We start from the raw sequence: 24,979 nt of genomic DNA, 5'->3' as shown, positions 1-24,979 counted from the left end.
ACACAACTTTTGGCAGTTTGTTACCACACAGTCCATCAAACATTGTTTTTAAAACTACCAGGTTAATAGAGTGAATGCTTATGAAGAAATAATCACTGGATTTAATGTTTTGCATGAAATTGTGAAATTGTCCATACTAACGTATAGTTCTGCAGTGATGATTTATTTTTCTAGGGCAACCCAAAGTTCACATCATCCTGGATCTTTCGACAAAAAGAGAATTTTTCCATTTACTTTTTTTATTGATTATTGCTGAAAATAAGCTCTGTGGCCAACAGACGTTTATGATTCTCACACATTCTGTTCATCAAGATAATCTTCACAAATCAACACAACTTTTTATGAATTTTGAGACCTCAAACAATCGCCTGAAGTTAAAAGCTACAGTTAGGCTTTAAGGGAACAATACCATGGTCTCATCGTTTTAGCATCACCAGCTTTAAGCTTAAGACGACTCTTTCAGTCTTAATATGAAAAACATTTTTCCTGATAGTTCAGGTTAGAATAGTTTGCAAAGGTTTAATTATAAATACAACATGACTGTAAAAGTGACTATTGTCAGATTTATGTTCTGTTTTATTTCAACACGTTGTTTCTGAATTCTAGTTTCTTAGGGGCTTATAGACGTAGTTATAGAAACTCAGTTATAGGAACTAAACACCAGGGTAGTCCCTCGAGAACTGTTAAACAAAGAAAGTAAATGGTATACGAAAAAGTATTAGCGTTTACCGTGTGGTTGATGCCCAATGTAGCTAGCTGAGCAGAAATATATATCCAGGATTCACTTGGTCCCTTATAGCTTTGGATTTCCTCCTTAGTGTCTGGACTTCAGTGTAGGTCCATCTATCGCTGTTTTCCATGTTTGTGGAGTATAGGCCATAAACTGTATGATTACACAGCTTTTTCAAAATGGTGGGCACCAGTGTTTTGCATGCGTTCGGCCAATCAACATACACTTATGTCACTGGTAGTTCCTATTGTACTGGTTTAGACTGTAATCTGAAGTAGAAGCGAATTTAGTTCCACCAAAAGGCGCTCCTATAACTAAAATCGTTTCCAGTATCTCTGGTGCAAACACGGCAAAAAGCGTGTATCTTCCGCCAATAGTTAAGAACAAAGGTTCCTCTGGTGCAAAACCTCCTGTTGAGTTTTCGTTCTTGTCTCATGAGTTCCATTGGTTTCTGATTGTCTGGTTAGTTTCCATAGTTACTGATTATGTTTGTCACCTGTTTCTTGTTAAGTTGCTAATGTTATATAGAGCTGTGTTGGCCTCCTTGGTTGTTGGTTATTGTTCTTGTGTTAATGCAAGCTGTTATGTTGTCTTTTGTTTCTCCTGTGGACACTTGTGAGATATTCAATTAAACTGATATTTAAAGGATCCCATTCACTGTTTCCCTTATCTACACTGCTACATAACAACTATTGAGTAAATTCGTTTTCCTGTATGGCATGATGTTTAATATCCTCTACAACCTCTGTATGACACCAGCAGTTGCAAGGAACTCACAATGAAGATGAATATCAGGTATAATGTCTTTAATAATCCACTCAGAAGGTAATACAAAACAAGACACGCAAACAAAACCAAGCGCTATGCGGAAACGTGACCGGACAAACGAACACTGAGAAGACTGCAAGTTATACTAAGCAAATGAGAGAAATAATGATAAACACCTGTGATGATTAATGAATCTCCATAGTAACCAGAGGTGTCAAGTAACGAAGTACAAATACTTCGTTACATTACTTAAGTAGAAATTTTGGGTATCTATACTTTACTTGAGTAATTATTTTTCAGCCGACTTTTTACTTCTACTCCTTACATTTTCACGCAATTATCTGTACTTTCTACTCCTTACATTTTAAAAATAGCCTCGTTACTCCTATTTCATTTCTGCTTGTTTTCATTCCCGCTTGTTTTCATTCTGGCTTGTCGTCGTTCAAAAAATGGCCAATTATACAATAGATCTGAGTCCCGCCTCCTGAACACACATCGCTAAACTGATTGGCTTTGTGTTTTCTTTCTAACTTGTGAGAGACTGTCCGCGCTGTAGTTACATTTGGTTGTGGGAAGCGGCAAAACTCCTCCGAAGGAAACCTACTGTAGATGCGGTAAGCGAGGGAGAAATTAATCAACAGTTTTGTGCCCAAGAATATGGGGCAAATCGCGTCAAATATTGCTTTGGGGACAGCCGTTTTTACAATATTGCCTACTGTATGACAATCGCGGGATAAGTGGCAAACATAATCGTTAGTGTGTGTGTGTGTGTGCGTGCGCGCGTGTGTGTGTGAGAGAGAGGAGAGAGAGAGTGTGTGCGTGTGTGTGAGAGAGCGAGTGTGTGTGAGAGGGAGACTGAGTGTGTGTGTGTGTGTGAGAGAGAGAGAGAGAGAGAGAGAGAGTGTGTGTGTGTGTGTGTGAGAGAGAGAGAGAGTGTGTGTGAGAGAGAGAGAGTGTGTGTGTGTGTGTGTGTGTGTGAGAGAGAGAGAGAGAGAGAGAGTGTGTGTGAGAGAGAGAGAGAGGAGAGAGTGTGTGTGTGAGAGAGAAGAGAGAGTGTGTGTGTGTGTGTGTGAGAGAGAGAGAGAGAGAGAGAGAGAGAGAGAGAGTGCGTGCGTGTGTCTGTGAGAGAGAGAGAGGAGAGAGAGAGAGTGTGTGTGTGAGAGAGAGAGGAGAGAGAGAGTGTTTGTGTGGGAGAGAGAGAGGAGAGAGAGAGTGTGTGTGTGGGAGAGAGAGAGTGTGTGTGTGCGCGCAACCATTATAGTGTCAAAATATCCCCACAAAGATGGCAATAACTAATACGTGGTGGGAAACTAAATAAAGGAACACATGTGACAGGAAATAACAAACTTAAAGTCTATGAAAATGAAACTAAGAAAAAAATAACAATGTTTGTGACACTGTAGTCCAATTTAGCCATTTATTAGCAACCGACTTTTTCAAGACAATTTAAAGGGATAGTTCACCCAAAAATGAAAATTATTTAATTTACTCACCCTCAAGTTGTTCCAAACCTGTATGAAAGTCTTTCTTGTGCTGAACAATATGGGTAACCAAACAGTTAGTATCTTTAAAAAACAAAACTATTTAACAATCACAAGGGGGCATTTCTGATAGATTTCATGTTGTAGAATAAAACGTGAAAATTTTTATTGAGCTTGTTTTTAACTACAGACCTTATTTCAGGCATTTAACCAAAATCCCATTCAAAACATGCATTGACTTCAGGACGATGTAACCGGAAATGCTAAAATACAAAATCGTGTCTGGATTTTAGCCTACAAAAATATATAATCTATCCAGCACTCTATTTTGCACATTTCCAGTCATTAATTTTGTTTTCTGTACTAATGTATGCTGAGATTGCTGTGCCTTTGATTATGGTATCATCCATTTCAGATTTCCCTGCCATTAAAAAGCATGTAAAAACAAAACTTAGTGAGCAGAATAATGTGCAAAGTAGACCAGACTTGTTTCAAGTCAAAACTCTGGAAACTATATGCCTTAAATAATGTAATTTCAAATATAAACTAAAGACATCCATCCTGACATATGTCAGACTCCAGCAGGCTTAACATTTCAATAGTGCGTTTAGGTTTCAGCATGCTGTCTAAGTCATGGATACGGCACTTACATTTATTCTGCACTATGGGAGGCCTTGTATATGTTCCAATGTTGACATAACAGTATGTGGGAAATCTGCTGATGGTGTTAACATTGATCTAGGGTTCCTGGGGGTGATGCATTTAAATAGAGTAAGGTCCAAAAGTCTGAGACCAATACTAGAAATGCTTCTACTTTGCACATCCATTTTCATTGCAAATTATATTATGAGCATAGCAAGTTGACTGAAAATTTGAAGTGATACAACAGAGATTCAAGTGGCATTCCTTGATGCAGTAGCAGACTGTTTTAAGTGACGGTTTTCCACAAAACTCCCTAGCACATATGGCTATATTTAGCAGAGTAGCATGACGGTTTCTCATGCAATGCCTTCTGGGGGCTCAAAGGTCACGCAAATTCAACAGAGGTCTCCTGCCTTGCCCTACACAGACTGAGATTTCTCTGAATTCCCTGAATCGGTTCACAATATTATGTATGGTAGATGGTGAAAGACCTAAATGCTTTGCAATCCTGCTTTGAGAAATGTGATTTTTGAACCATTTGACAATTTTCTCATGATATTTGGCACAAAGTGATATATTTACATGCAAAGACTGAGATGTTCGTTTTACACTCAACCCCGAATGCCCGATACCCTCACTTATTACCAATTCACCTTTGTGGACTGTTTCAAATGAGTTTAACTTGGATTTTCTATAAGCTTTTCACTTTTATTTTGCCTTTCGTTTTTGGAGTGCGTAGCAGCCATCAAAATCTAAATGTAATTTGCAAAATACAATTCAGTGAACATAAATATTTTCTTAAATAAAGTTGAAAGAGAATGAACAAATCACAGATTCTTCATTTTATTGCATTTTACAAAATTTCCCGACTTTTCTGGATTCGGGGTTGTATATCTGGGAACCACTATATGGAGCAAAACTGTTGTGATGGCCAAGACAAATGTGTGCATCAAAATATTGCATTGAATATGAAATGTCTGTTTTAGCCAATGTACGCTATAGTTCTTAACCGAACAGTGAAAGATAAGATTTTGTAACCAAGCGTGTAAAATAAGCTCTTTGAGTTATTAAATTCTGCCCTTTTTGAAAATATGTGCAATTTATTTTGTTTATTAAAGGCGACGGAGTGCCAGCTCTACTCTCGTTCTTCTGTTGTACAAACCCAAACCTCAACTTTGGAGAAGCATTAAAACTCAAACAAAACGCAGGAGTTATTAATGCTTTTTGGCCGGGCTTCAGACAGCCGTCTTGTTTTATGGTTAGAATTCGGGGAAATGATTTAATGGAAAAGGTTCAAGGCACTACCCGGCTGATTCAGCTTTCCTTTTTCCTCTGCTGTTTCACTTGCATACCTAATTCATGTTTACAAATGTTTCCCCTCCACAAGCGCGCACACACACACACACACACACACACACACACACACACACACACAAATAGATCCCCACTTTCCTTTCAGAGGTCACGGAAAGGTCTGCCCTGCAGGAACTGATTTATGAAATGTGCATATGCTGCAAAATGGCATGGATGGGAAATGTGCTGTTATGAATCCCTGATATTTTCTTCTTCTTCTTTTTTGTTGTGTGCCTGGCACCATTTTATCATCAGACCAGCATTTATTGTGCAGACCAGCATGCACCATCCATGACAGAACTCGTAAATGTGAGTTAAACATCGGCATGATTATTCATAAAGATAACTTGCTTCATGGCATGTATAAGTGGCCAGTATGAAGGGGATTCTGGGGTATATGTGCATGACACACAACTCTTAAAGTCAGCAGTACTTTCCAAATCACTTTCCTGGTCTTATTTTGAATGATAGGTGCATGGTATTAATTATTATTTTGTCCCATGCAGGTCCTGGGAATTTTTATCAGATAAAATCAAGTCATATCCTACAAATATCATGTTTCACTTAGAAAAACAACACTTTATGGAAGTAAAATGGGTTGGAAAGACATTTGAAGTTTAGTTTAAAGTAGAGAAGAAGAAAAAAACATTCAGTAGCAAAAACTATTTACTATTTATTATCTTTACTTTTCTTTTACTATTTTCCCCCTTTGCAAAGCTTAAGCAGCACTAAAATTAGTTTTTTTTTTATTCTGACCTTAAAGTGGCTTGGTCAGTTTTTTAATACAACAATTATTTTATTTTATTTTATCCACTTGCAGTTGCAATTCTTTAACTCCATTAAGTATGTAATGTCAAAAATGCTGTTTAATATTGACTTCAAAGTGATTTATCCGGTGTTTATCATGCTATTATTCTTATTTTTTAATACCAAAATTATTTTATCGTCATGCAATGCTTTAGCGATATGTATTTAAGTATGCCATGCCTAAAATGCTGTTTCACATTGCCTTTAAAATAAAGGTTATTCCCCCTGCGATTACATAGCAATACATACTAAAATATGTCATGCAGCAAATTAATTTGAAATGAATAGCCAGACTTGGTGGGAATGTTTATTGTGATCAGGCCTGGTACACACTGGAACGTGGATCACATGCCCTGAGAACGAAAGGGAAGGACACACAGCAGCCTGGGAAAGGAAACAGACGTCCAGAGGCTTAGTGGCTGTCATTGCGAAAGCAAATTCCCACTCTAATTAACATCAAGAGTTTCAGTGACTGCGTACATGCACTCTGTCTCTCTCTCTCTCCATTAGAGTGGATCCCAGCACGGGCTCTGAAGATACTTGAATTTATCCTCCAGCATAAGTAGGTGATGTAATCTGAGAGGCTGCTCCGAAGGAGAGGTAAGTGCAGATTTTAAAAGCTGGATTTGTATTGAAAATATATATATATATATAATATATATTAACAATAGTGGTGCTAAAGATCATGCAGAAAATGTCCACCTGTTAGTGATGTGGGAATGGCAAAGCGTTGGTCATAACATCCATGTTGTACAGATGGCTGTACACATCTCAACCATTTAGCAATGAGATTACAGAGCGCAAATGTTATCCTGCTTCTCAGATGTTTCTCTAGAAAAAAAGGACGTAGTATTTTCAAATGTCTCCTCTAAAGCCTCAGAGGAGATCTTGATGTCTCACATTTGCCAGAAAAAACCTAAGTCTGCAATCAAAAAGATCAACGAATCAAAGATATTATTATAGACTCAAATTATTCTCATCAAATACCAAATCATTTGAATTGCACTGTCACTAATTGTATAGCTCTTTCCCAGCTAACAAAGATATGTTCAAAGAATGCTTTGCTAACGTTCTCATTAAGTTATAAAAGCATTGTTTCGAAATTATCTCTGAACGTTGAAAACTTCCAGTTTTTTAAATGTTTTAAAAAAGTTTTTTGCTAAATGTTTATACAAACGTTAAAGGAATAGTTCACCCAAAAATGAAAATTCTGTCATAATTTACTCACCCTCAAGTTGTTCTAAATCTGTATTAGTTTCTTTGTTCTGATGAACACAAAAGAACATCTTTTGAAGAATGTTGTCAACCAAAATATATGTATATATTTAAAAAAAAATCAAACTATGGTCAAGTCAATGGGTCCAGCAACTGTTGGGTTCTTCAAAATATCTCCTTTCCTGTTCAACAGAAGAAAGAAACACATACAAGTTTAGAACAACTGAAATGATGACAGAATTTTTATTTTTGTGTGAACTATCACTTTAAGGCAACATTCCATTTTATCATTCTTCAAACATTACGGGAATGTTACTTTTCAAGTGTTCTCTGAACATTCTGAAACAAGTAGTTTCATCCAGAAGAACATCCAACTAAAATGTTTCAGAACAAAAACACTCTATGAACGATGTATAAAGCAAAAATGTCATGCTAACATTTGAGAACATTGTTATAACTTTAAATAAACATTCTATTGATTTTATTAGTTTGCATTATTCGTGTACAGACAACGTTGTAAAAAAGATCCCTGTTCACACGGATCCACGAAAAAATGTTGTATAATTCATGGCCCAGGCCCATAGTTAGCGATGTCACTTAGTAAAGAAACACTAAGCACCTAGACTGAACATGTGATACACATGCGCGTGACGTCACTGTTTTCACTGTGTTTTTGTGGTTTACATGGAGACGATAACGGCATCGTTTTCAAAAACTTGCACTTTGAAACCCATTTTCAAAAGTTTATGTTTTCAGACCCCCCAAAACGCCATTGTAGTGTAAAACACATAAAAATTTAGTTGAAAATAGTGCTGTGTATGACCAACAAATCCCCTCTTCTTCTTTTTTTAGGAGAAACATCTGAGACAAAATTGATACTTTAATGAAATTTAACAGATCTTAAATTTGTAGTTTCCCATTTTATTCCTAAATTTCCACTTTTGAAACATATGTAACACTAATGAATCATAACTGTATGTGTTCTCCATCAAGTCTCATGAATTATGAACGAGAAGTCTCTGAGCAATATTTTCCTTTGGGTTTGAGACTAACTTTCCAAAAGCCAATTTGATATATTTGACTGTAATCTGAACCCTTGTTTTTGTAAATAAAAGGTCTTTCACACATGTTTCATAATGAAGGATGGTGGGTGTAAAACAAATGTGCAAAAGCTAACAAGTGCTTGCGGGAATAATGAGCCTTTTTGGAATATTTTGACACTGTTTGAGCCCAGCTGAGACACACGCTGGTGGAAAGATTGTTCCATTAAATCAGAGCCAAGAGAAAATGTGCATCTTGCCCATGTCAGTAAAAGTCAAGCATACTTAGGAGATATAAATCACCAAATGTGGGAGACTCATCAGAGGGGAACTCTAAACAAGAGCTCTGGAAACATGATAAAGTGAGCAAATGGACCGCAGCCATAACGATGTCAGCCCGGACAAAGAGACCACTTAAATATTGTGCTTTATGAGACCACCTCCTCAGCCTGCCGTGGCTTATATTTCTCATCAAGATAAAGAATATCCTTTGGGCCAGTTTCACGGATCTGTTTGAAAGGCATCGCGCCATTAATACAGGCATTGTTTGGACTGTTTGACGAAAACTCACAGGTTCTCTGCTTTTCCCAGAATTCTACAGGGATGGAGAGAAGCGAGGCCTGTGTGATTTCTGCCCGTTTCATCGTGTGTTTAGCGTTCGCAGGTAATCACAATCGCTGCCCTCTCTGCCTTTGTGAGAGATTCAACAGACCCTCCCTCCTCTGTCTGTAGCAAGCAAATGCAATTAGTCCAAAGGAAATGGTCATTTACAGACGTGAAATCATCCTTTCTGTAAACTATACGTCTTTTAGTGGCTGTAGAAATGGCTAATGCATCTTTTCTAATGCATCTTCTTTTACTTTGTCCCAGTCTTGGTGAAGGGAGAAGAAAACCCCTGGACGCTGTCAAAAAGGTGCAAGAGTCTGCGGCTGCCATGTGACAAAGTAACCTTTGATGCTACGGTTCATGAATCTTGTGTTCTGCCGTTCACTCAGAACATGGCAACCACTGACTACCAACTCAGTTGTCCCTGGCCAACCACTAGAAGGTGAGATAGTTGATTGTTATATTAGCTTGACAGAAGCAGCTGTAACTTCTCCTAAAGTTGGGGTCCTGAAGGGCCGTGACAGCCCTGCAGATTTTAGTTCCAACTTCCAAACCTGCTTCAACCTGGGCTCCATCCGAATTCGCATAGCCTACTTCCCTACTATATACGTAGGCGAAAAACAGTATGTGACAAAAGAAGCACGTTCAAATTCACAGTACTGAATTTTCAAAAGCCGGATGACCTACTACTTGCGGTGAGATTTTGAAGTGTGCATACTATGGATGGACACTACTGTACTATCCCATGAGGCCACGGGAGAGGATTTGTGAATGGCAGTAAAGCAACAAAACTGACTCTTGGTTGGTCACATGATAATGAAGCAACATGGCTAATGTAGCCAAATTACATTCATACTACACACATGCATACTATTTAGAGCATAATTTTTTAGCGGTCATTAAGTAATTACTTATTTGAAATAAGCCCCTACTCAAGAGAGTATGCGATTTCAGACGCAGCCCTGTAGTTTTCAAAAAAAGCCTGAAGGACTTGATCAGCTTGATCAGATGTGTTTAATTAGGGTTGAAGCTGTGGCCCTCCAAGAACTGAGGGGCCGTTTACACACACCGTTTCAATTAAAAACGCTACACTTTTTATGCAAAATGCATACAAATTTGAAAATGCATAAAATTGTGTTTCCTGGGCCTGGAAACACAAACTTTTGAAAACAGGATTCAAAGTGCAAGTTTTTGAAAACGATAACGTTATCGTCTCTGTGTAAACTACAAAATCGCGAATTGGTGAAAACAGGGCCGCCATGCGCATGCATATCATGTGTTCAGTATAGTAGTGTAGTGTTGTAACATTGCCAACTACTGGCCTGGCAGCAGAATACAGCATTTTTAGTCACTTTCGGGGATCCGTGTGAACAGGGATCGTTTTGACAACATTGTTGATGACCGCGAAAAACGCAACGCAAAAACATTTCCGTTTTTATTACATCGTTATCGTGTAAATGTACCCTGAGTTTTGTACCCGTGATCTAGAGCTTTCAAAAAGGGTAATTACCGTTAACTAAAAGTAAAACTAGTAAAAACATTTTTGTTAATTGAAATAAAATAAAATCACAAATATTTGATGAAAAACTAAACATGAATTAGAAATGTTGCCTTGGCAACTAACTGAAATAGGTTTAAGTACTAAAAGTAGAGTAATGTTTAAAAATAACAACAACAAAAAAATCATAGCAAGCTTATTTTGTTTTATTTTACTATTTTATTTTGCCTTATTTCATTTTATTAATTTATTTTACATTTTATTTTAGGTTTATAATATTTTATTTTATTGTTGAATCTTATTGTAATTTTAATTAATATTTTATTGTATTCTTTGATCTCATTTTATTTTATATATATTCTATTATTTCATTTATTATTTTTATAATTTCATTTCATGCAATTTATTTATTTATAATTATATTAATATTTTATCTTATTATCTATTTATCTGTTCGTCCATGTGTCCGTCCATCCATTTTTGTCTCATTAGATACAGTAGATATGGATGAATGAATGGATGCATCCTTCCTATCTATCCATCTAAATGGGACAAAAATAACAATGTCCCGCAGTAGGAATTTGAATGACTTCTCAAAGACAGTGCGCAGTCTAGAGTCATGGGAAAGTCCAGTCTTGCTGCCTCCCTGGGGTCTTTGTAACATCCGATTTTTATGAACAGTAATGCCAAACACATAGGATGACTTTACACTCTTCAATCTTCACGATGGCCAGCCCATGTGGGTCGTCTTAAAGCTAAAAATTTAGTCCAAGTAATTGCGTATCTCGATGAGCCAACAAATTACAGCGTAGCCTACCTTCAACTTCTCTGTAGTGCCAGGGCTGTCGCTGCAATTCAGGGGGCGCAGGACAACATGTTTATGGTTTGGCTAATGAGTAGCTTATACGAGTGGTTCTCAACTGCTGGGTCATTACCTAAAAAATGGGTACAGTTATAAACTGAGAAAACAATGCTTAAAGCAAGCAATAAAATGCAACTTATATAATGATATATATAATATAATTTATATATTGTCCTCTCTATACACAGTCATATATAAATTTGTGAAAGGGAGTAACATTTCCCATATATTTTACTGTTGACATTAAATTAATAAACAGTGTATAGTTCATGCACTTCTTGGTAGGTTAAATGAACATTGAATCATGTTTTAGCGCATTTTTGTATGGAAGTGTCAGAGTAGGCTAAATAATAATAATAATAATAAAGGAGTTAGTTTGTCTCTAATTCACCTGCTGTTTCTTTTGGTCTCTCAGACACTACGTTACCCTGATGATGTGCCTTGAGAATCTGTCTAACACCACATGCTGTATGGACGCTTCCCACAGACACCACATATTGATGGAAATCCATGAGGTGTATTTTTCTCTGTGCTTGTATATGAAGGATCCAGGTGTGCCCATCCTTCTGCTGCTCATCGTCCCCTGCGTCATCGCCCCGCTCATAATACCGTTCCTCTGCCAGTACTTCAAAATTTCTCCATGAGTATAAACTGCCAAACGAAAACCAATGATAAGACAGAGTGTTACTTTTTAGAATGGATCATGTGAATGAATCAAAGTATTCTCAGATGTTTTGTAAGCCCTGACACTCACAATATCTGCAATGATATTTAATGCACCATTTAATTGGCTATTAAGTTTCCTAAAAGACCATATTAGATTACATTTATATTTGGCAGATGCTTTTATCTCTGAATCCATGACCTTGCTCTCCTGCTCTACTGTTCATGAGCTGCAGGAATCGGAGCTTTACTATCGTTAAAAAAAAAAGGAAAAAAAAAGGTGACGGCATGCGCATTCGTGTTATGTGTTCAGTCTATAGCTGTGTAGGGTTTCTTTACAAAGTGGCATCGCCAACTACTAGCCTGACAGTATAATACAGCGTTTTTAGTTTTTTTTTTTTCACAGATCCATGCGAATGTGGATCATTTTGACAAAGTAGTTGTCTCTGCGTAAAAAAAGCAAAGGAAAAACCTTTCTGTTTTTAATGCATTCTTTTCATGTAAATGTACACTTATTCTCACCAAGAGTTCCTTTATTTAACAGAAAAAAAATATATATATAGAATATACATACATTTACTCACATATATACATAAAGAATAAATAGCCTACATATACTCAATTAACTCCATATTATACAATATACACTTAAAGCTGCACTGTGTCATTTTTTAAGTTGATTCTTGGCAAAAACCACTTTGTTCTTTCAAAATTATGTGTTCATTCGTGTGTAATTACTTCCACCAACTAATCAAGTATTCTCATTCTCGTAAGCGTAGAATCTGCCATTCAGAATACATACGAGCAAGTCGCTCGAATGGCGGAAGCCATGTTGAGCCTCCATCTTGAAAATACATTAGCCAAAGAGGGACATACCTGGAAATTCAAGCTTCGCCTTTCGCGCTTTGTGGCACCTTTTGTGGGGAGATTACTCGCGACTGCCGGCAGATTTGAAATATTACGGCCACCGTAGGAGTTAAAACGCCCTCGGAATGGGAGGGGCTAGAAAGTAATATTCAGTTGGTAATCATATACAATTTCGCTGGGAGTAAATCCTACACAGTGTAGCTTTAAGATACAAATGCACAGAATATATATATATATATATATATATATATATATATATATATATATATATATATCCCGCACAAATATATCATGTAAAATACTATATAATGTAATACTGTCGCAACGAGTACACAAGTGATTATGAACAGTGGGTTCGATCAGTCCGTTTAGTTGTTTAGTTCAAGTCAGTTGAATGAACATTCAGACTATCGTGTCAGCCAGTGAATCAGGATAACTATATCTAAAGAGCAGCATATAAGGGTTCGGTGTGAGACTATAAAAGGCTGAATGTGGGAGTTTAAGAGTTCAGAAGTCTGATCACAGTCGTCTGGTATGGGACCTGACGCTGTGATACCGCCTGACCGATGATGGCAGCGAGAACAGCCCATGGCTCAGGTGGCTGGAGTCTCTGATGATTCCACACGCTTTCCTCACACACCGTCTGGTGTAGACGTCTGGGAGGGAGGGAAGCTCACCTGTTCGCAACCCCCTTTGCAGGGCTTTCCTGTTAAGGCCAGTGCTGTTGCCGGACCAGGAAGTGACATAGCCAGTCAAGATGCTCTCCACGGTGCTGGTGTAGAAAGCCTTGGGGATGCGGAGGTTCAGGACAAACCTCCTCAGCCGTCTCAGGAAGAAGAGGAGATACTACTGCCTCTGTGTGGACAGACCATGTGACGTGGACACTGAGGAACTTGAAGCTGCTGACCCTGTCCACTGCTGTTCCGTTGACGGGAAGTGTTCTCCATCTTATCTCTTGAAGTTCATTACAATCTCCTTGGTCTTGCTGACGTTGAGGGAGAGGTTATGCTCTTGGCACCAGAGCGCACACAGTTTCATCGTTCTTCAGTTATCAGTCCTACCACTGTTGTGTCATCAGCAAACTTCATGATGGCGTTGGAGTTGTGTGTTGCCTCGCAGTAGAGGGAGTACAGGAGTGGACTAAGAACAGAAACAGAATTTATTATACATAATAAATGTCTTTACTGTCACATTTGATCAATTTAATGCATTCTTGCTGAATAAAAGTATTAAGTTAAAAAAAAAAAAACTTTACCAACCTGAGACTTTCAAACAATAATACATATACATATGCAGATGCAAAAAAGTCTGTCTGATATATTTATTTTAAATTAGCATTTTTATCAGGCTCCTATGTTTAGGTTTAATAATTTTACTTGAATGGCAATGAAAAGTTTATTACTCAGTTATTGAAATGCCTTATTTATATTTACTTATTTATAGTAAAATTAAAAACATAAAAATGCTAATTTAAAAGAAAAATGTCGGACAGACTTAAAGGTATACACCGAGATATACACACACACACACAAACACACACACACACACAGTCATTTAAACAGTCAATGCAAAGACATTTGAAACACATAATAAATATTTATTTTGAGACAAAAAAATAACAATTTGTTTTACAGTGCTCTGAAAACAGTGTTTTCTTTTTACAGAATAGCAATTGCTATTAAATATACACATAACATCATAGTATTTTCAGTATTGCTAATGCTAAAGTAATACATAATTTTCACCATATGAACTCAAAATGTTTGTCTTATTTTCTGACAGACAAACTACACGTCTTAATTATGACCAGGCAACACTTTTAGAGATCTACTAGAGGTCTTTCTGACATGGTCTAAAATGCTGCAAACTCAAAAACCACTACATAAAATAATTAAAGGATTTGCCATGACTCTTTTTTTTTTTGTGTGTGTGTTATCTAGAGGTTGTCTCATCTGGATCTAAAATTAGCACTGTTTGAATTAGCATGTAACAGAGGTAATGAGTCTCAGTATCTTCAGCTTGTAGTCTTAACTGTTTACAACCGAGTAAAATGCTTTGTTAGAACCAAAACACTGGCTTTTGTGTGGTCTGTGTGAACTGCTAAAATGTGTTGGGTGTGAATGAGATTAATATAATCTGACTGCAAATATTTCTGATTGTCATCCATTTCATCACAACGGGAAGAAGAATGGTGTACATTTAAAATTCACAACATGAAACAAAATGCAAGCAAGTGTAAAAGGCATCAGACATGAAGTTAAACACATCTTTCATAGCATCGGGTGGGTGGTCTGCACATACAGGGTGGCACCATCCACCAAAACCGCACTCATTCAGACACACATTTTGCGGTTGCACAATTCATACCGTTTCCTTTTCATCCTAAAAACCACAAACAGGAAATGGCAGTGCTTTTTATTATCTCACATAATAACCAAATCCACACAAAGCGTTTTTCCTTTTTCAACTTCTCACATGACCCTAAAATAAGCGAGGTACCGAAAATCTTTGAGCTCCCCGCAAACCCTGTACTTCAACTTTGGAGAGCTTCTGGACTTCCACATCAGGTGAAAGTCTCCCAGATACTTGGTTAGTTGGGTGAGTAACCCGTCTATATCCATTGTAACAGTTCTGTGGGTGCAAGACATCTACGCCACTCCATGTACATTCACTGCATCACATCTGTGGCTCAGAGAATTCAATATTAAAACACCTTTTTTTGTGCTTAAAGCAATGATCTGATATTTCCTAACCTGAAGGGGAATTCCATGTCAAACATATTGCTTGCAGCAATTATGAGGAAAAACACTGAAGGAATATTATTCACATTCGCAAAACTAGGTTAGTCATTGAAAACAGTTTGAAACAACACCCTTCTGATCTAGAATAAATCTTTTGCTGCTGAACCAGACTGCCACGGCTGATAGTAGAAAGCAGAAAATGCTGTTGCTGCTACAGGAAAGAGGTTTTGAAAACCAATCTAAGAGAGAACTGAATTCAATGTAAACTAATAGCAGCAAACTTGGTGATCACTATAGGTTTTGGCCCAAAACTGCTCAGGGTATCAAGTGATGTTTACCAGAGTTTAGTATTTCCATTCTTTCATTTTCAAGCTTAAGATAAGTTTTGTTTTGGTACCAGAATGGTAGATAGGCTAACTCCAGGAATCAGGAGGCCAAATGGTTTAACTTCAGGTTAAATTGTTCAAAAGTTATAAGCAAATACATTTTTGACAAGTCACCCGTCACCAAACCATTCAGTCTGTTTCCCTTAAAGACATAGTTCACCCAAAATCACTCAGCCTCATGTGACTTTTTTCTTCTGCAGATCACAAAAGATGATATTTTGTGAACCAAACAACACAGGAGCCCATTAACTTCCACTGTATCTCAAAATATGTATGTTTATGGTCCACAGTCATACATGTTTGGAACCACATGAGGGTGATGAATGATGACAGAATATTCATTTTTGGGTGAACTGTCCCTTTAACTTAATCTGAAGATCATTGGAGAAAAGATTGGATAAAATTTGTTAGAGGAGCAGCACAATTTATCATCAAATATCGAAAATGGAGGCCGATCTACTAGGTGCTAGATACTCTGACAAGCTCGAAGTTGGTTAAAAGGCTGCCATAGACAGAAACATGATAGTATGAAAACCAACAAATACAATAAGATGCATCCAAATCGTCACTGCTTACCTTTATACTCTTAGGGGTGAAAGCACACAAAGTGGGGCCTATATGCGCACAATCCATGGATCAAGCCAATCATGTAAACAGTGCAATGGACAGATCTGTGCAACTTAGCGTTCCTGCTTACTGTGCTAATTCACAGTGGGAGATGAAGATCGAAAAGCCCCTGGAAAACATCGGTTTTTTTTACTTGCCTTTGTTGCTTGGATCGCACTAACTCAGAAAACCAAAAGCATGCCTGCAGAGATTGTGACGGCAGTGTGAGCATCAGTGGCAGTGCGATACATTTCAGACTCTCCATAAAGCTTTAAACTTCTTCAAGATATACAAGAAACTAATAACCCCAAGCAAACATCAGCTCTGAGAGCAACCAAGGAGCTTTGTTCCAAACCCAATTGGAAAGAAAAATTACTCAGAATATCTCTTGAATATCTCCATTTGGTTTAAGCATCATTGAAAACGAGATTAAATTGAAAGAAAATGGAGCAAATGCTCCACATTTTTCATCAATTTGTTTTCAAGACCAGATTATCTGAGCTGCTTTCCACGTTCGTTTTATAGCAACAACATACACAATCATCTCATTTTTATTTAACTTCTCCCAAGTAATTTTTGGAAAAATATCTGAGACCAAGTCAACATGGAGACAAAATGTATCCAACTTACTTCATTAAAGCATGTTCCTGACCTCGGTGCACATTATTCCAAAGGAAACAATGTTTGTCCTCATTAAAAGTGAAACAACTCACTCTACCTCTGAACAAACTTTCCTGTTTGCCGACATCACCACACGTCTCCATTTTGCCATTTAATGCTCACTTTTCACAATCCAACTAATTCTTAATTTATAAAATCAAGTCTCATCTTATATTTTTTTAACGAATTAAAAAATCCTGTTTCATCAGAAATGTCATATTACAGAACTAAAAAAGGAATGTGAATGCCAATTCCCATTTACCTTACATAAAACCTCACTCAGAACTTCAAAAAATCTCCTGAGCTACAAAAAGAGCCATTTTTGAGCAATAACATTTGCCTTTGGTCAGCTAACATATGTAGCTAAAACTGAGATCTGTAGCTTACCGTCCGATGAGCTAGCCAAAGGCTTCACACACCGGGAATCCGACTCTCAAGCAATTACATCTGGCTTGTCCTCATCTGATTTCATCACTCAGCTACATCCCTAATAAATGCTGAGGGCAAAAAAATTAAAACCAACATTTTAACATCAGTTTAGCCTTTTGGCTTCCGGACAGAGCTATCCGATGGCTCAACTAAGAATACAGGGCAAAACACCTCAGATGTGTGGCTTCGTATTAAGTGCTTCAAAGACCTGCCATTCACAACCACAGATCTCCCCTTACCGCTCTCAGGCTCGAAAGCAGCACTTAGCTTTGTGCTTTCCAAGAAACTAAACATCTATTCAGAGAAGCATAGCACTGCATGACAGATATTCCTATATTGCACAATTTCCCCTTGTTTTCACGCTAAAAAAAACGGGGAAACGACAAGAGCAAAAAGAAACACATGTGGAATATGTGTTTGTGATGAAATGAGCTAGTGTAGCGTGACTAGACCAAGAAGTCTGTATTACGCACTAACAAATTCAATACACGCATGGACGGCACGCTATTTACAGTCCAAAAGGGCGGCTTTCTCTAAAGGCAATTGTCCGAACTCAAAACATGACTGTAATGGAACCGTTCTTCCTGTTTTCAGGTCCGACTGAGCCTTAAGTATGAGACTGTTTTGATCAGAGGAAATTTCTTTATCAAAACACAAAGAAAGAGATGAAGTAAAAAATAATAAATTCAAAATTCAAAATGGAATTGCAAACAGGTGACTCGAACGTCAAACTGCTAGTCCCGCACTAAACTAAACTCGTCGGCTGATTGTGTCGGGCTGGTTGGGATGCTCAAACAAACAGAGCATTGTTTTCAATATGTTGCTGCATATTAAGTGAGGTTGAAGAAAGTATTTTAACACAGAAAATACACACATCACCTTTAAAGGCTTTATCAAGGCGAGGGAAACATGGATTTGTTGGCTAAACAAGGATTTTAAAAGGTCATGCACATTGTAGCTATCCTCCATGACCCTTGACTAACAATTTGGCAGTACGTTTCATCGAAGCCTCCGGTCTAAACTGTAGCAATAAGTGCATCCATACACACTGGCAGTTGACAGCCTTTTGGAATCGTATTGATTCAAAAAGTTAGCATTTATGCAATCAACGAAATCCAGGTTTCTATGGCTTTAACCTATTTCAGCGGAACTGTTCCCGAATACACTGCAGTATATCAGCATAAGGAATGGAATTAGTTCTCTGAAAAGATCTATATCGAAAACACACAGACTTGAATGAACTAATATTTATAATAATAACAGATTTGGGCAATAAACCCTATAAATTCTAAATGCTACATTTTTATATAGCATAATAAAGCTGAGTTGCTCAAAGAAACTTATCAATCACTCTTGGAAACTTCAAGACAAATAAATAAATAAAAATAACATAAATAAATAATATAATATAAAATAAAATACACTTTTACCAGTGAATCTGTTTGGAAGGGAAATCATGTTCTGAGAGATAATTCATCTCTTGTAAATAAAATAAAATTTTAGCAGTGAATCTGTTTGGAAGGGAAATCATGTTCGACGGTTCGTTCCGTTAACTCCCAAAAGCAACTTAATTCAAAATGACTGACAGGCTGAGAGTGATATCTGTCAGGAAGCAGGGACATTTTCTGCATGCTATTCCATATAGCACCTTTAAATGTATTGTAACTACTGCATACATCAATCAAAGTAATCTCACTACTGCATAAAGTACGTCTAAAGGGACTGCACTACTGTTTTCAAGCAACGGGACTGCACAGCAAAGGGATTGACCACTCGAAAGGGCACTGAGAGGTCATGCTACTGTAATATTCAGACCCTGTGGTCAATGCCTACAGTACAGTACAAGGCAACAAAGATCTACAGGCACAACTTATTGGACTTGTCTCACCATCATTGCACTTTGGGAGGTCTAAGGTGCACGGGCCATATCTATATATATTATATTATATTCAAAGGTCACTGGGCAGCAGCAGTCAAACATGTAGGCCACGTTTTTGGGAGAGAGAAGAAAAAAAAAGAGAGAGAGAAAAAAGATAAATAATAATAATAATAATAAGTATCCAAAATATGATTTCAAAGTACACATGAAATTATTCTGAATGACGGCAGTACATCAGAGTTCTTCAGATTCCGTACACCTTTCCCATTATGCATAGACCTGCGATCGATTGGTCAGTGACGAGGTGAGCCATGTGACCTGCATCTAGACAAGCATGTGGATCTCGTTGTACTCATCGCGTCCATCTTCATCAAAATTGGGCGAATCCTCATCAGCATCCAACTGCAAGAACAAAAAATGTGTTCAAATGAAATCAAAACCAGGTTTTGATCAGATCATCAGGTGTAAAGGAGAGCACAACATGGATACGCGGACTCACCGCAGCAAGCTCTCTCTCCTCAAAGATCCTGGTCAGGATGAGTCTACGCAGAGGTACGGTCATGATAAGGATGAAGGGAAAGGCCAGAGAGGCTATGGTCGACTTCACCACCCACAGCAGGACGATACACAACAACTGAATGATGGTGAACATGTTCATACGCCAAGTCTTCACCTGAATGTCAAACAAGTTACGCCTAGAATTACAATCAGGTCTGAAAACTCAGAATAATAGCATTTTTTTTATTATAATATACCGTAATAGATCATATTTTTGCTTAAATTATATTGTCAGACACAAATTTGCTTATTTCATAAGCAACAGAAATAGAGCAGAATATTAAATATTTCTTAGTTATTTGTTTTAAATTAAAAAATTAGATTTTCAAGCAATGTGGTCTCAGACATTGGACCCCTACTGTGCATGTAATCTATATACAGTGTTCATATTTATTAAAAGTGGTTTGTCATTTTAATTTTGGGGGTTCTGTGAAAAAGTGCAAAATGCAATGGTGATTTGTGCGCCACCTTGTGGGTGCTTAAAAAAACGTTCAAAGAGAATCCAGATGTCAATTTAGTACAAACTTGTAGCATACACCTAAATCCAACACAAACACAGATGATCATCATTGCATCCACTAGCTCTAACTCTTGGGAAGAACTGATTACCTTGGTGACATAGATGTGGTCAGGGTGATGTTTAGCCGGCGTGACCATGAGTGTGATTCGCTCATAAAGCTGGATACCAGTAAGAGAAGTGATGCCCATGTACAGAAATATCCCAAACAGCACAGCCAGAGGAATATGACGCAGCACATCTGTCATCACTATAGACATCCCTGCACAGACAAAATAATTCATAAATTCATCAAAAGGACACTAGAGTTCAATACATATTTCAATTTAATATATTGATAATCAGATTAAACTATTCTTCTACCAAGTAACAGTTCATTGTTCTAAATGCAGGATGTTCATGGTTGCCAATCAACACAGCGTCTTAGCGCATTTCTGATGTTCATTTTCATTAGTTTTGAAGTAGTAAAAACTTTGAAAACTCTGACTTCTTCCTTTTGGCTGTTGGGATGTCATATAAATACAAATAAAATAGCAGCAGCCTTAGCAGTTAATTACTTAAACTTGCAATTTGGTGTTATTTTATTATTTTAATGCATTTATCACTTCTTCAACATAATATGGAGGGGAATTAATGTACTGATGAAATATTTCACTGTCAGCAATAACAAAGCCACACATTAAACCTCTTAACTTTTACAAACAATGCCATAGTAACAGGCAGAAACTTCTTATTATAGTAACATGGCTGAACATGAATGCACCAACACTACTGTTCAAATGTTTGGGCTCAGAAATTAATATTTTTATTTAGCAAGGATGCATTGAATTGATCAAAAGTTACAGTAAGGCATAATGTTACATAATGTTATAAAATATTTATATTTCAAATAAATGCTGTTCTTTTGAACTTTCTATTCATCAATGAATAAAAAAAGGGTTTCAAAAACTATTTTCAACATTGATAATAATGAAGATTTCTGATGGATCATGTGATACTGAAGACTGGTGTAATGATGCTGAAAATTCAGTTTTGCATCATAAGAACAAAATATTAATTTGTAATTTTTTAAACAAGACAACAGTTATTTTAAATGTTAATGATATTTGACAACATTACTGATATTGTTGTATTTTTGACCAAATAACTGCAGCCTTGGGGAGCAAAAGAGACTTATTTTCAAAAGCATTGAAAAATCGTACCGACCCCAAACTTTTGAACAGTAGTTTATCTAGAATGTGTGGTCACAGGTGTGATAATAAAATGCTCATCCAATCAGAATTTAGAGTCAGTCATCTATCAATATGTGTTATACATTTTATTTTTAGTGTTTCTCACCCACTAGGATAGCCACACACATCCCTGTCACCCTCTGCTCTTTAACTTCTTGGATCATGGGCTTCTCTCCAGGGGCAGTGGCTTTGCTCATGACTGTCAGAGCATTCACGTGGGTCACCGAACGCACAGTGGCGGCAGTCAGCCAGGGCAGGCCGAAGAGTGGGCAGATAGCTCCCAAAGTCACTATCAGAAGCAGGTCCAGATGAAAGCCAGAACCCTTGACCAAACGCCTCTCCTTCTTGCTCACTATCAAGCTGCAGACAGGATGACATTTTTGGAATGACTACAATGAGCCACAAAATTGATTGCATTTCCATCTGAGGTTAAATTTAACATCACAAGATGTGTTGCAAAGGACTGTACGTGTAATGTTAGCTTACTCACGTGGTGATTTGAGTCTCCATGAATATGAGGATAAAAACAAGCAGGGCCGGGATCACTGAGGCCCCCATCATCCAAACCGGAAAAGGCTGTTTATCTCCAAACGGACTGATAAACCAGCTCCGTTTGTCCGGGGATGTGACCGAGAAACCAGAGGGGACGTTCAGCTTCTGCAACCACAAAAACACAAGCGCTCGTATCCCAGAGATCCCAGGCTTCATTGGTTACAGCACTCTGCCAAACCAACCACACTGTAATGCAGACTCGGAAGAAACCTGGCTCCAATTACAGGCCAGTACTTAATAAGAAGAGTACGTTCGGAGAGGGGTTTCTTTGCGGTAATATATAGTGCACGTGAGAGTTTAAGAGTGTGGTTACCTGTGTGTATGTTTCAGGGATGGTGCAGTCCACAAGCACGGAGATCAGTATAGAGATAGGAATCCCGAAATCACCAATGATTCGTCTGGCCTTCGGTGATAACAGATGATACACAAACACACACACACACACACACACACACACACACACACACACACACAGAGAGGATGGCAAACCTTTTAGTCAGCGCAAAATGTTTGCTCACAAGAAATCATAACTGAAAAAAAATAATGTTTGCAATCAGCATTTTTGTTGCTTCCCAGTAAAAACATAATTAAAATAATATGTATTTATTTGAAAAGCAAAGTTGTACAATATATGAAGAATTGCTTTCAATGAATATCTTAATTTTTTGGTATAGATAGATAGAGATTCAGATAAATATATTCCTTTTAATAATTATATTTTGCTTTATATTTACCTTTCCACCGAGGAATCTGCTGTTACGAAATTTCCGCAGAAAGAAGGCCACAAAAAAGGTTCCTATCATGAGTACTAAGGATAGCAGGGCTGTGTTGGGCTGGTTGAGGATGGGTTCCGCAATCACACCTTTGTCTATGGGTTTGAAGGCAGATAGTACAGGAGCTGTAGGGTAGCTCTTCATCAGAGGGTGCTCTTGAAACACCTGAGGGAAAAAAACACATTTATTTATTTTACCCTCATTTGGATTCTAGCATCTGAAAAATTAATAAATGTAAATAAACACGTTTCTTCACACCGTACACTAACAGCAAACTACCAATAGCATACAATAACTTTGTTTCTTGCCGTCTACCACCTAACATGACCTCACTTGACTGATTTGGAGGGCTACACATGTTCAGAAAGTCTGTGCATCATACAAAATGTGAACCCTATAAGAGCAGCATGGGAGACTTGAGTCATGATTTTAAAGAGTTTGCCATTAACATGTTGCTAAGCTATAAGGCACAACACTATCTGATCTTCAGTTTGTATTCATAATCAACATTTCTCTTATTCACCTTGGAAGAAGTTTTGTTGCAGAGTATTATGGGAATGCCTACTAAGCACATGCAAAGATGCCCTTGAATTTGGCAAAAAGAAGACACAGTCTACACATCTGAAGCACACCTACGATGGCTTTGCACATGCTGGTATTGGTGGCGTTAAATCTGTACCTTAATTAGCTTAGAGAAGGTTTCATAGATGAAAATGAGAGAGATGAGAAACGCAAAGATCTCTTGGGTGAAAGGGGAGATGTAGCGCACGAGGAAGCTCCCCTCAGCTGCCACAATCACCAGGACAATGAAGATGAGCCAGAACCCGATCCACACTCGGCCTGTGAGATATTCGAAGCCCTGCGCCTGGCAGAACTGAAAATGAGGAAGAACAAAGAAGGAGCAATAGGAAAGATATCAGAGGAAAAAGAGAGAAACAGGAAGATAGAAAGGCAGACCAATGTTAATGAAATGAAACTACCTCCTTTTTCTGCTTTGAACCATAAAGACAAAAAAGTACCTTATAAAAAGCCTCCTCAAAGACCAAAAGTGGTCCAGAGAAACCAATTATGAGCAAGGGCTGTCCTGCTAGCAGTGAGAACAGCACACCCACTGTCGCCGTGGAGATGATGAGCTCAGAGACTCCCATCATGCCTTGTGTCTTCTCACCTAAATAAATGAGACTATAAAGTATCAAATCATACTATGGAAACTCATTACCGCCACACTAGAAAAAGAAATCATGCTCTGATAAATCGTAATTATGACATAAATAGCTGATTTTTACTTATTACGTCATAATTCTGAGATTAAAAATTGAAATTATGACATAAAAGTCATAGTTATGAGATAAAAAATGGAAATTGACAAATCAAAATGAAGAGAGACATTATAACATAAAAAGTCAATTATATTTATAATATAAAAAGGTCAAAATTATGAGATGCTAATCATAACTGAGATGAAGTCAGAATTATGAGAAAAAAAGTAATTGCTGACTTACAAGCTCAATGATTTTTTTATCTCGTAATTATGACAAAATGTCATATTTACACACTATGTCATATTTATAAAACAAAGTTTAAATGATGACAAGAAGTCAGTTATGAGATAAAAAGTCATATATGACACGTCATATTTATGATATGAAAGTCAAAATTGTGACACTCATATCTCATATTCATGACATTTTCATGTCATCATTCTGATTTATCAAAGCGTGTGTTTTTTTTTCTTATGTGGTGGAATGGTCTTCTATATTATACTTCTATATTATACAGACTCCAACATCAAAGACAGAAGTTGAGTCGAGGGACGAGAGCGTCACTGTCTCACTTGCCTAATAAACCTCCAAAGGTGATAGTGGGCGAAAGAGCAGCAAAATAAATGAAAATGACAGCAGCAAAACATTGTGTGTCCAAGGCGTCCTTCAGGTCGCTTAGGTAGCGTGGATAACGGCGGCGAATATCATGGATCACACCTCCAAAGGGAATGCCAGAGCGCTTGAGAGGGTCAACATCAAACTGATCTTCCTCCTCCTGTTCATCCGTACTCACGTCTATAACGCAAAGAGTACAGGTCAACATTAACAGAACAGACAAACTGAAAAATGTGA

At 37.5% G+C, this 24,979-nt stretch overlaps 2 protein-coding genes and 1 long non-coding RNA gene across 4 annotated transcripts in view; 1 reads left to right on the top strand and 2 right to left on the bottom strand.

Annotated features, from left to right (window-relative positions):
- Positions 1–1,729: 1,729 nt before the first annotated feature.
- LOC307002090 (uncharacterized protein) lies at positions 1,730–12,204 on the top strand. Of its 2 annotated transcripts, XM_079619338.1 has the most exons (6): positions 2,053–2,112; positions 5,230–5,283; positions 6,292–6,381; positions 8,628–8,700; positions 8,907–9,084; positions 11,418–11,923. In XM_079619338.1, the coding sequence occupies exons 4-6, from the start codon at positions 8,640–8,642 to the stop codon at positions 11,644–11,646; spliced, it is 468 nt and encodes a 155-aa protein (XP_079475464.1). In that variant the 5' UTR covers positions 2,053–2,112; positions 5,230–5,283; positions 6,292–6,381; positions 8,628–8,639; the 3' UTR covers positions 11,647–11,923. The 2 variants fall into 2 exon arrangements, with proteins under 2 accessions (XP_079475463.1, XP_079475464.1); XM_079619337.1 differs by lacking the exon at positions 5,230–5,283 and having other exon boundaries at positions 1,730–2,112; positions 11,418–12,204.
- LOC307002092 lies at positions 6,080–6,787 on the bottom strand. The gene is made up of 3 exons (XR_013798420.1): positions 6,484–6,787; positions 6,262–6,365; positions 6,080–6,165 (listed from the first exon to the last, which is right to left on the bottom strand). It is a non-coding gene; the product is annotated as an uncharacterized lncRNA (long non-coding RNA).
- Positions 12,205–19,498: 7,294 nt separating the features above from the next.
- The window catches only part of slc4a3 (solute carrier family 4 member 3), a 69,428-nt gene continuing 63,947 nt past the window's right edge, over positions 19,499–24,979 (bottom strand). Inside the window, exons 14-23 of the mRNA XM_079619335.1 lie at positions 24,704–24,922; positions 23,885–24,033; positions 23,545–23,739; positions 22,827–23,030; positions 22,406–22,495; positions 22,031–22,197; positions 21,647–21,900; positions 20,401–20,570; positions 19,733–19,906; positions 19,499–19,635 (exon numbers count right to left, since the gene is read on the bottom strand). Coding sequence (XP_079475461.1) covers positions 19,558–19,635; positions 19,733–19,906; positions 20,401–20,570; positions 21,647–21,900; positions 22,031–22,197; positions 22,406–22,495; positions 22,827–23,030; positions 23,545–23,739; positions 23,885–24,033; positions 24,704–24,922 — 1,700 coding nt within the window. The 3' untranslated portion in view covers positions 19,499–19,557. The remainder of the gene's footprint in view (positions 19,636–19,732; positions 19,907–20,400; positions 20,571–21,646; positions 21,901–22,030; positions 22,198–22,405; positions 22,496–22,826; positions 23,031–23,544; positions 23,740–23,884; positions 24,034–24,703; positions 24,923–24,979) is intronic.

This window comes from Phoxinus phoxinus (genome assembly GCF_949152265.1).
Source record: "Phoxinus phoxinus genome assembly, chromosome: 7".
NCBI lineage: Eukaryota > Metazoa > Chordata > Actinopteri > Cypriniformes > Leuciscidae > Phoxinus > Phoxinus phoxinus.
Note: the sequence above shows the minus strand (reverse complement) of the source record. Positions and strands in the feature narration are given on the sequence as shown.

Excerpts from the sequence above, each read along its gene's own strand:
- LOC307002090 (XM_079619337.1), top strand. The coding sequence starts at position 8,640 with ATGGAGAGAAGCGAGGCCTGTGTGATTTCTGCCCGTTTCATCGTGTGT. Across the intron at positions 8,701-8,906 it reads CGTGTGTTTAGCGTTCGCAG|TCTTGGTGAAGGGAGAAGAA; the intron begins GTAATCACAATC and ends ACTTTGTCCCAG. Across the intron at positions 9,085-11,417 it reads CCCTGGCCAACCACTAGAAG|ACACTACGTTACCCTGATGA; the intron begins GTGAGATAGTTG and ends TTGGTCTCTCAG.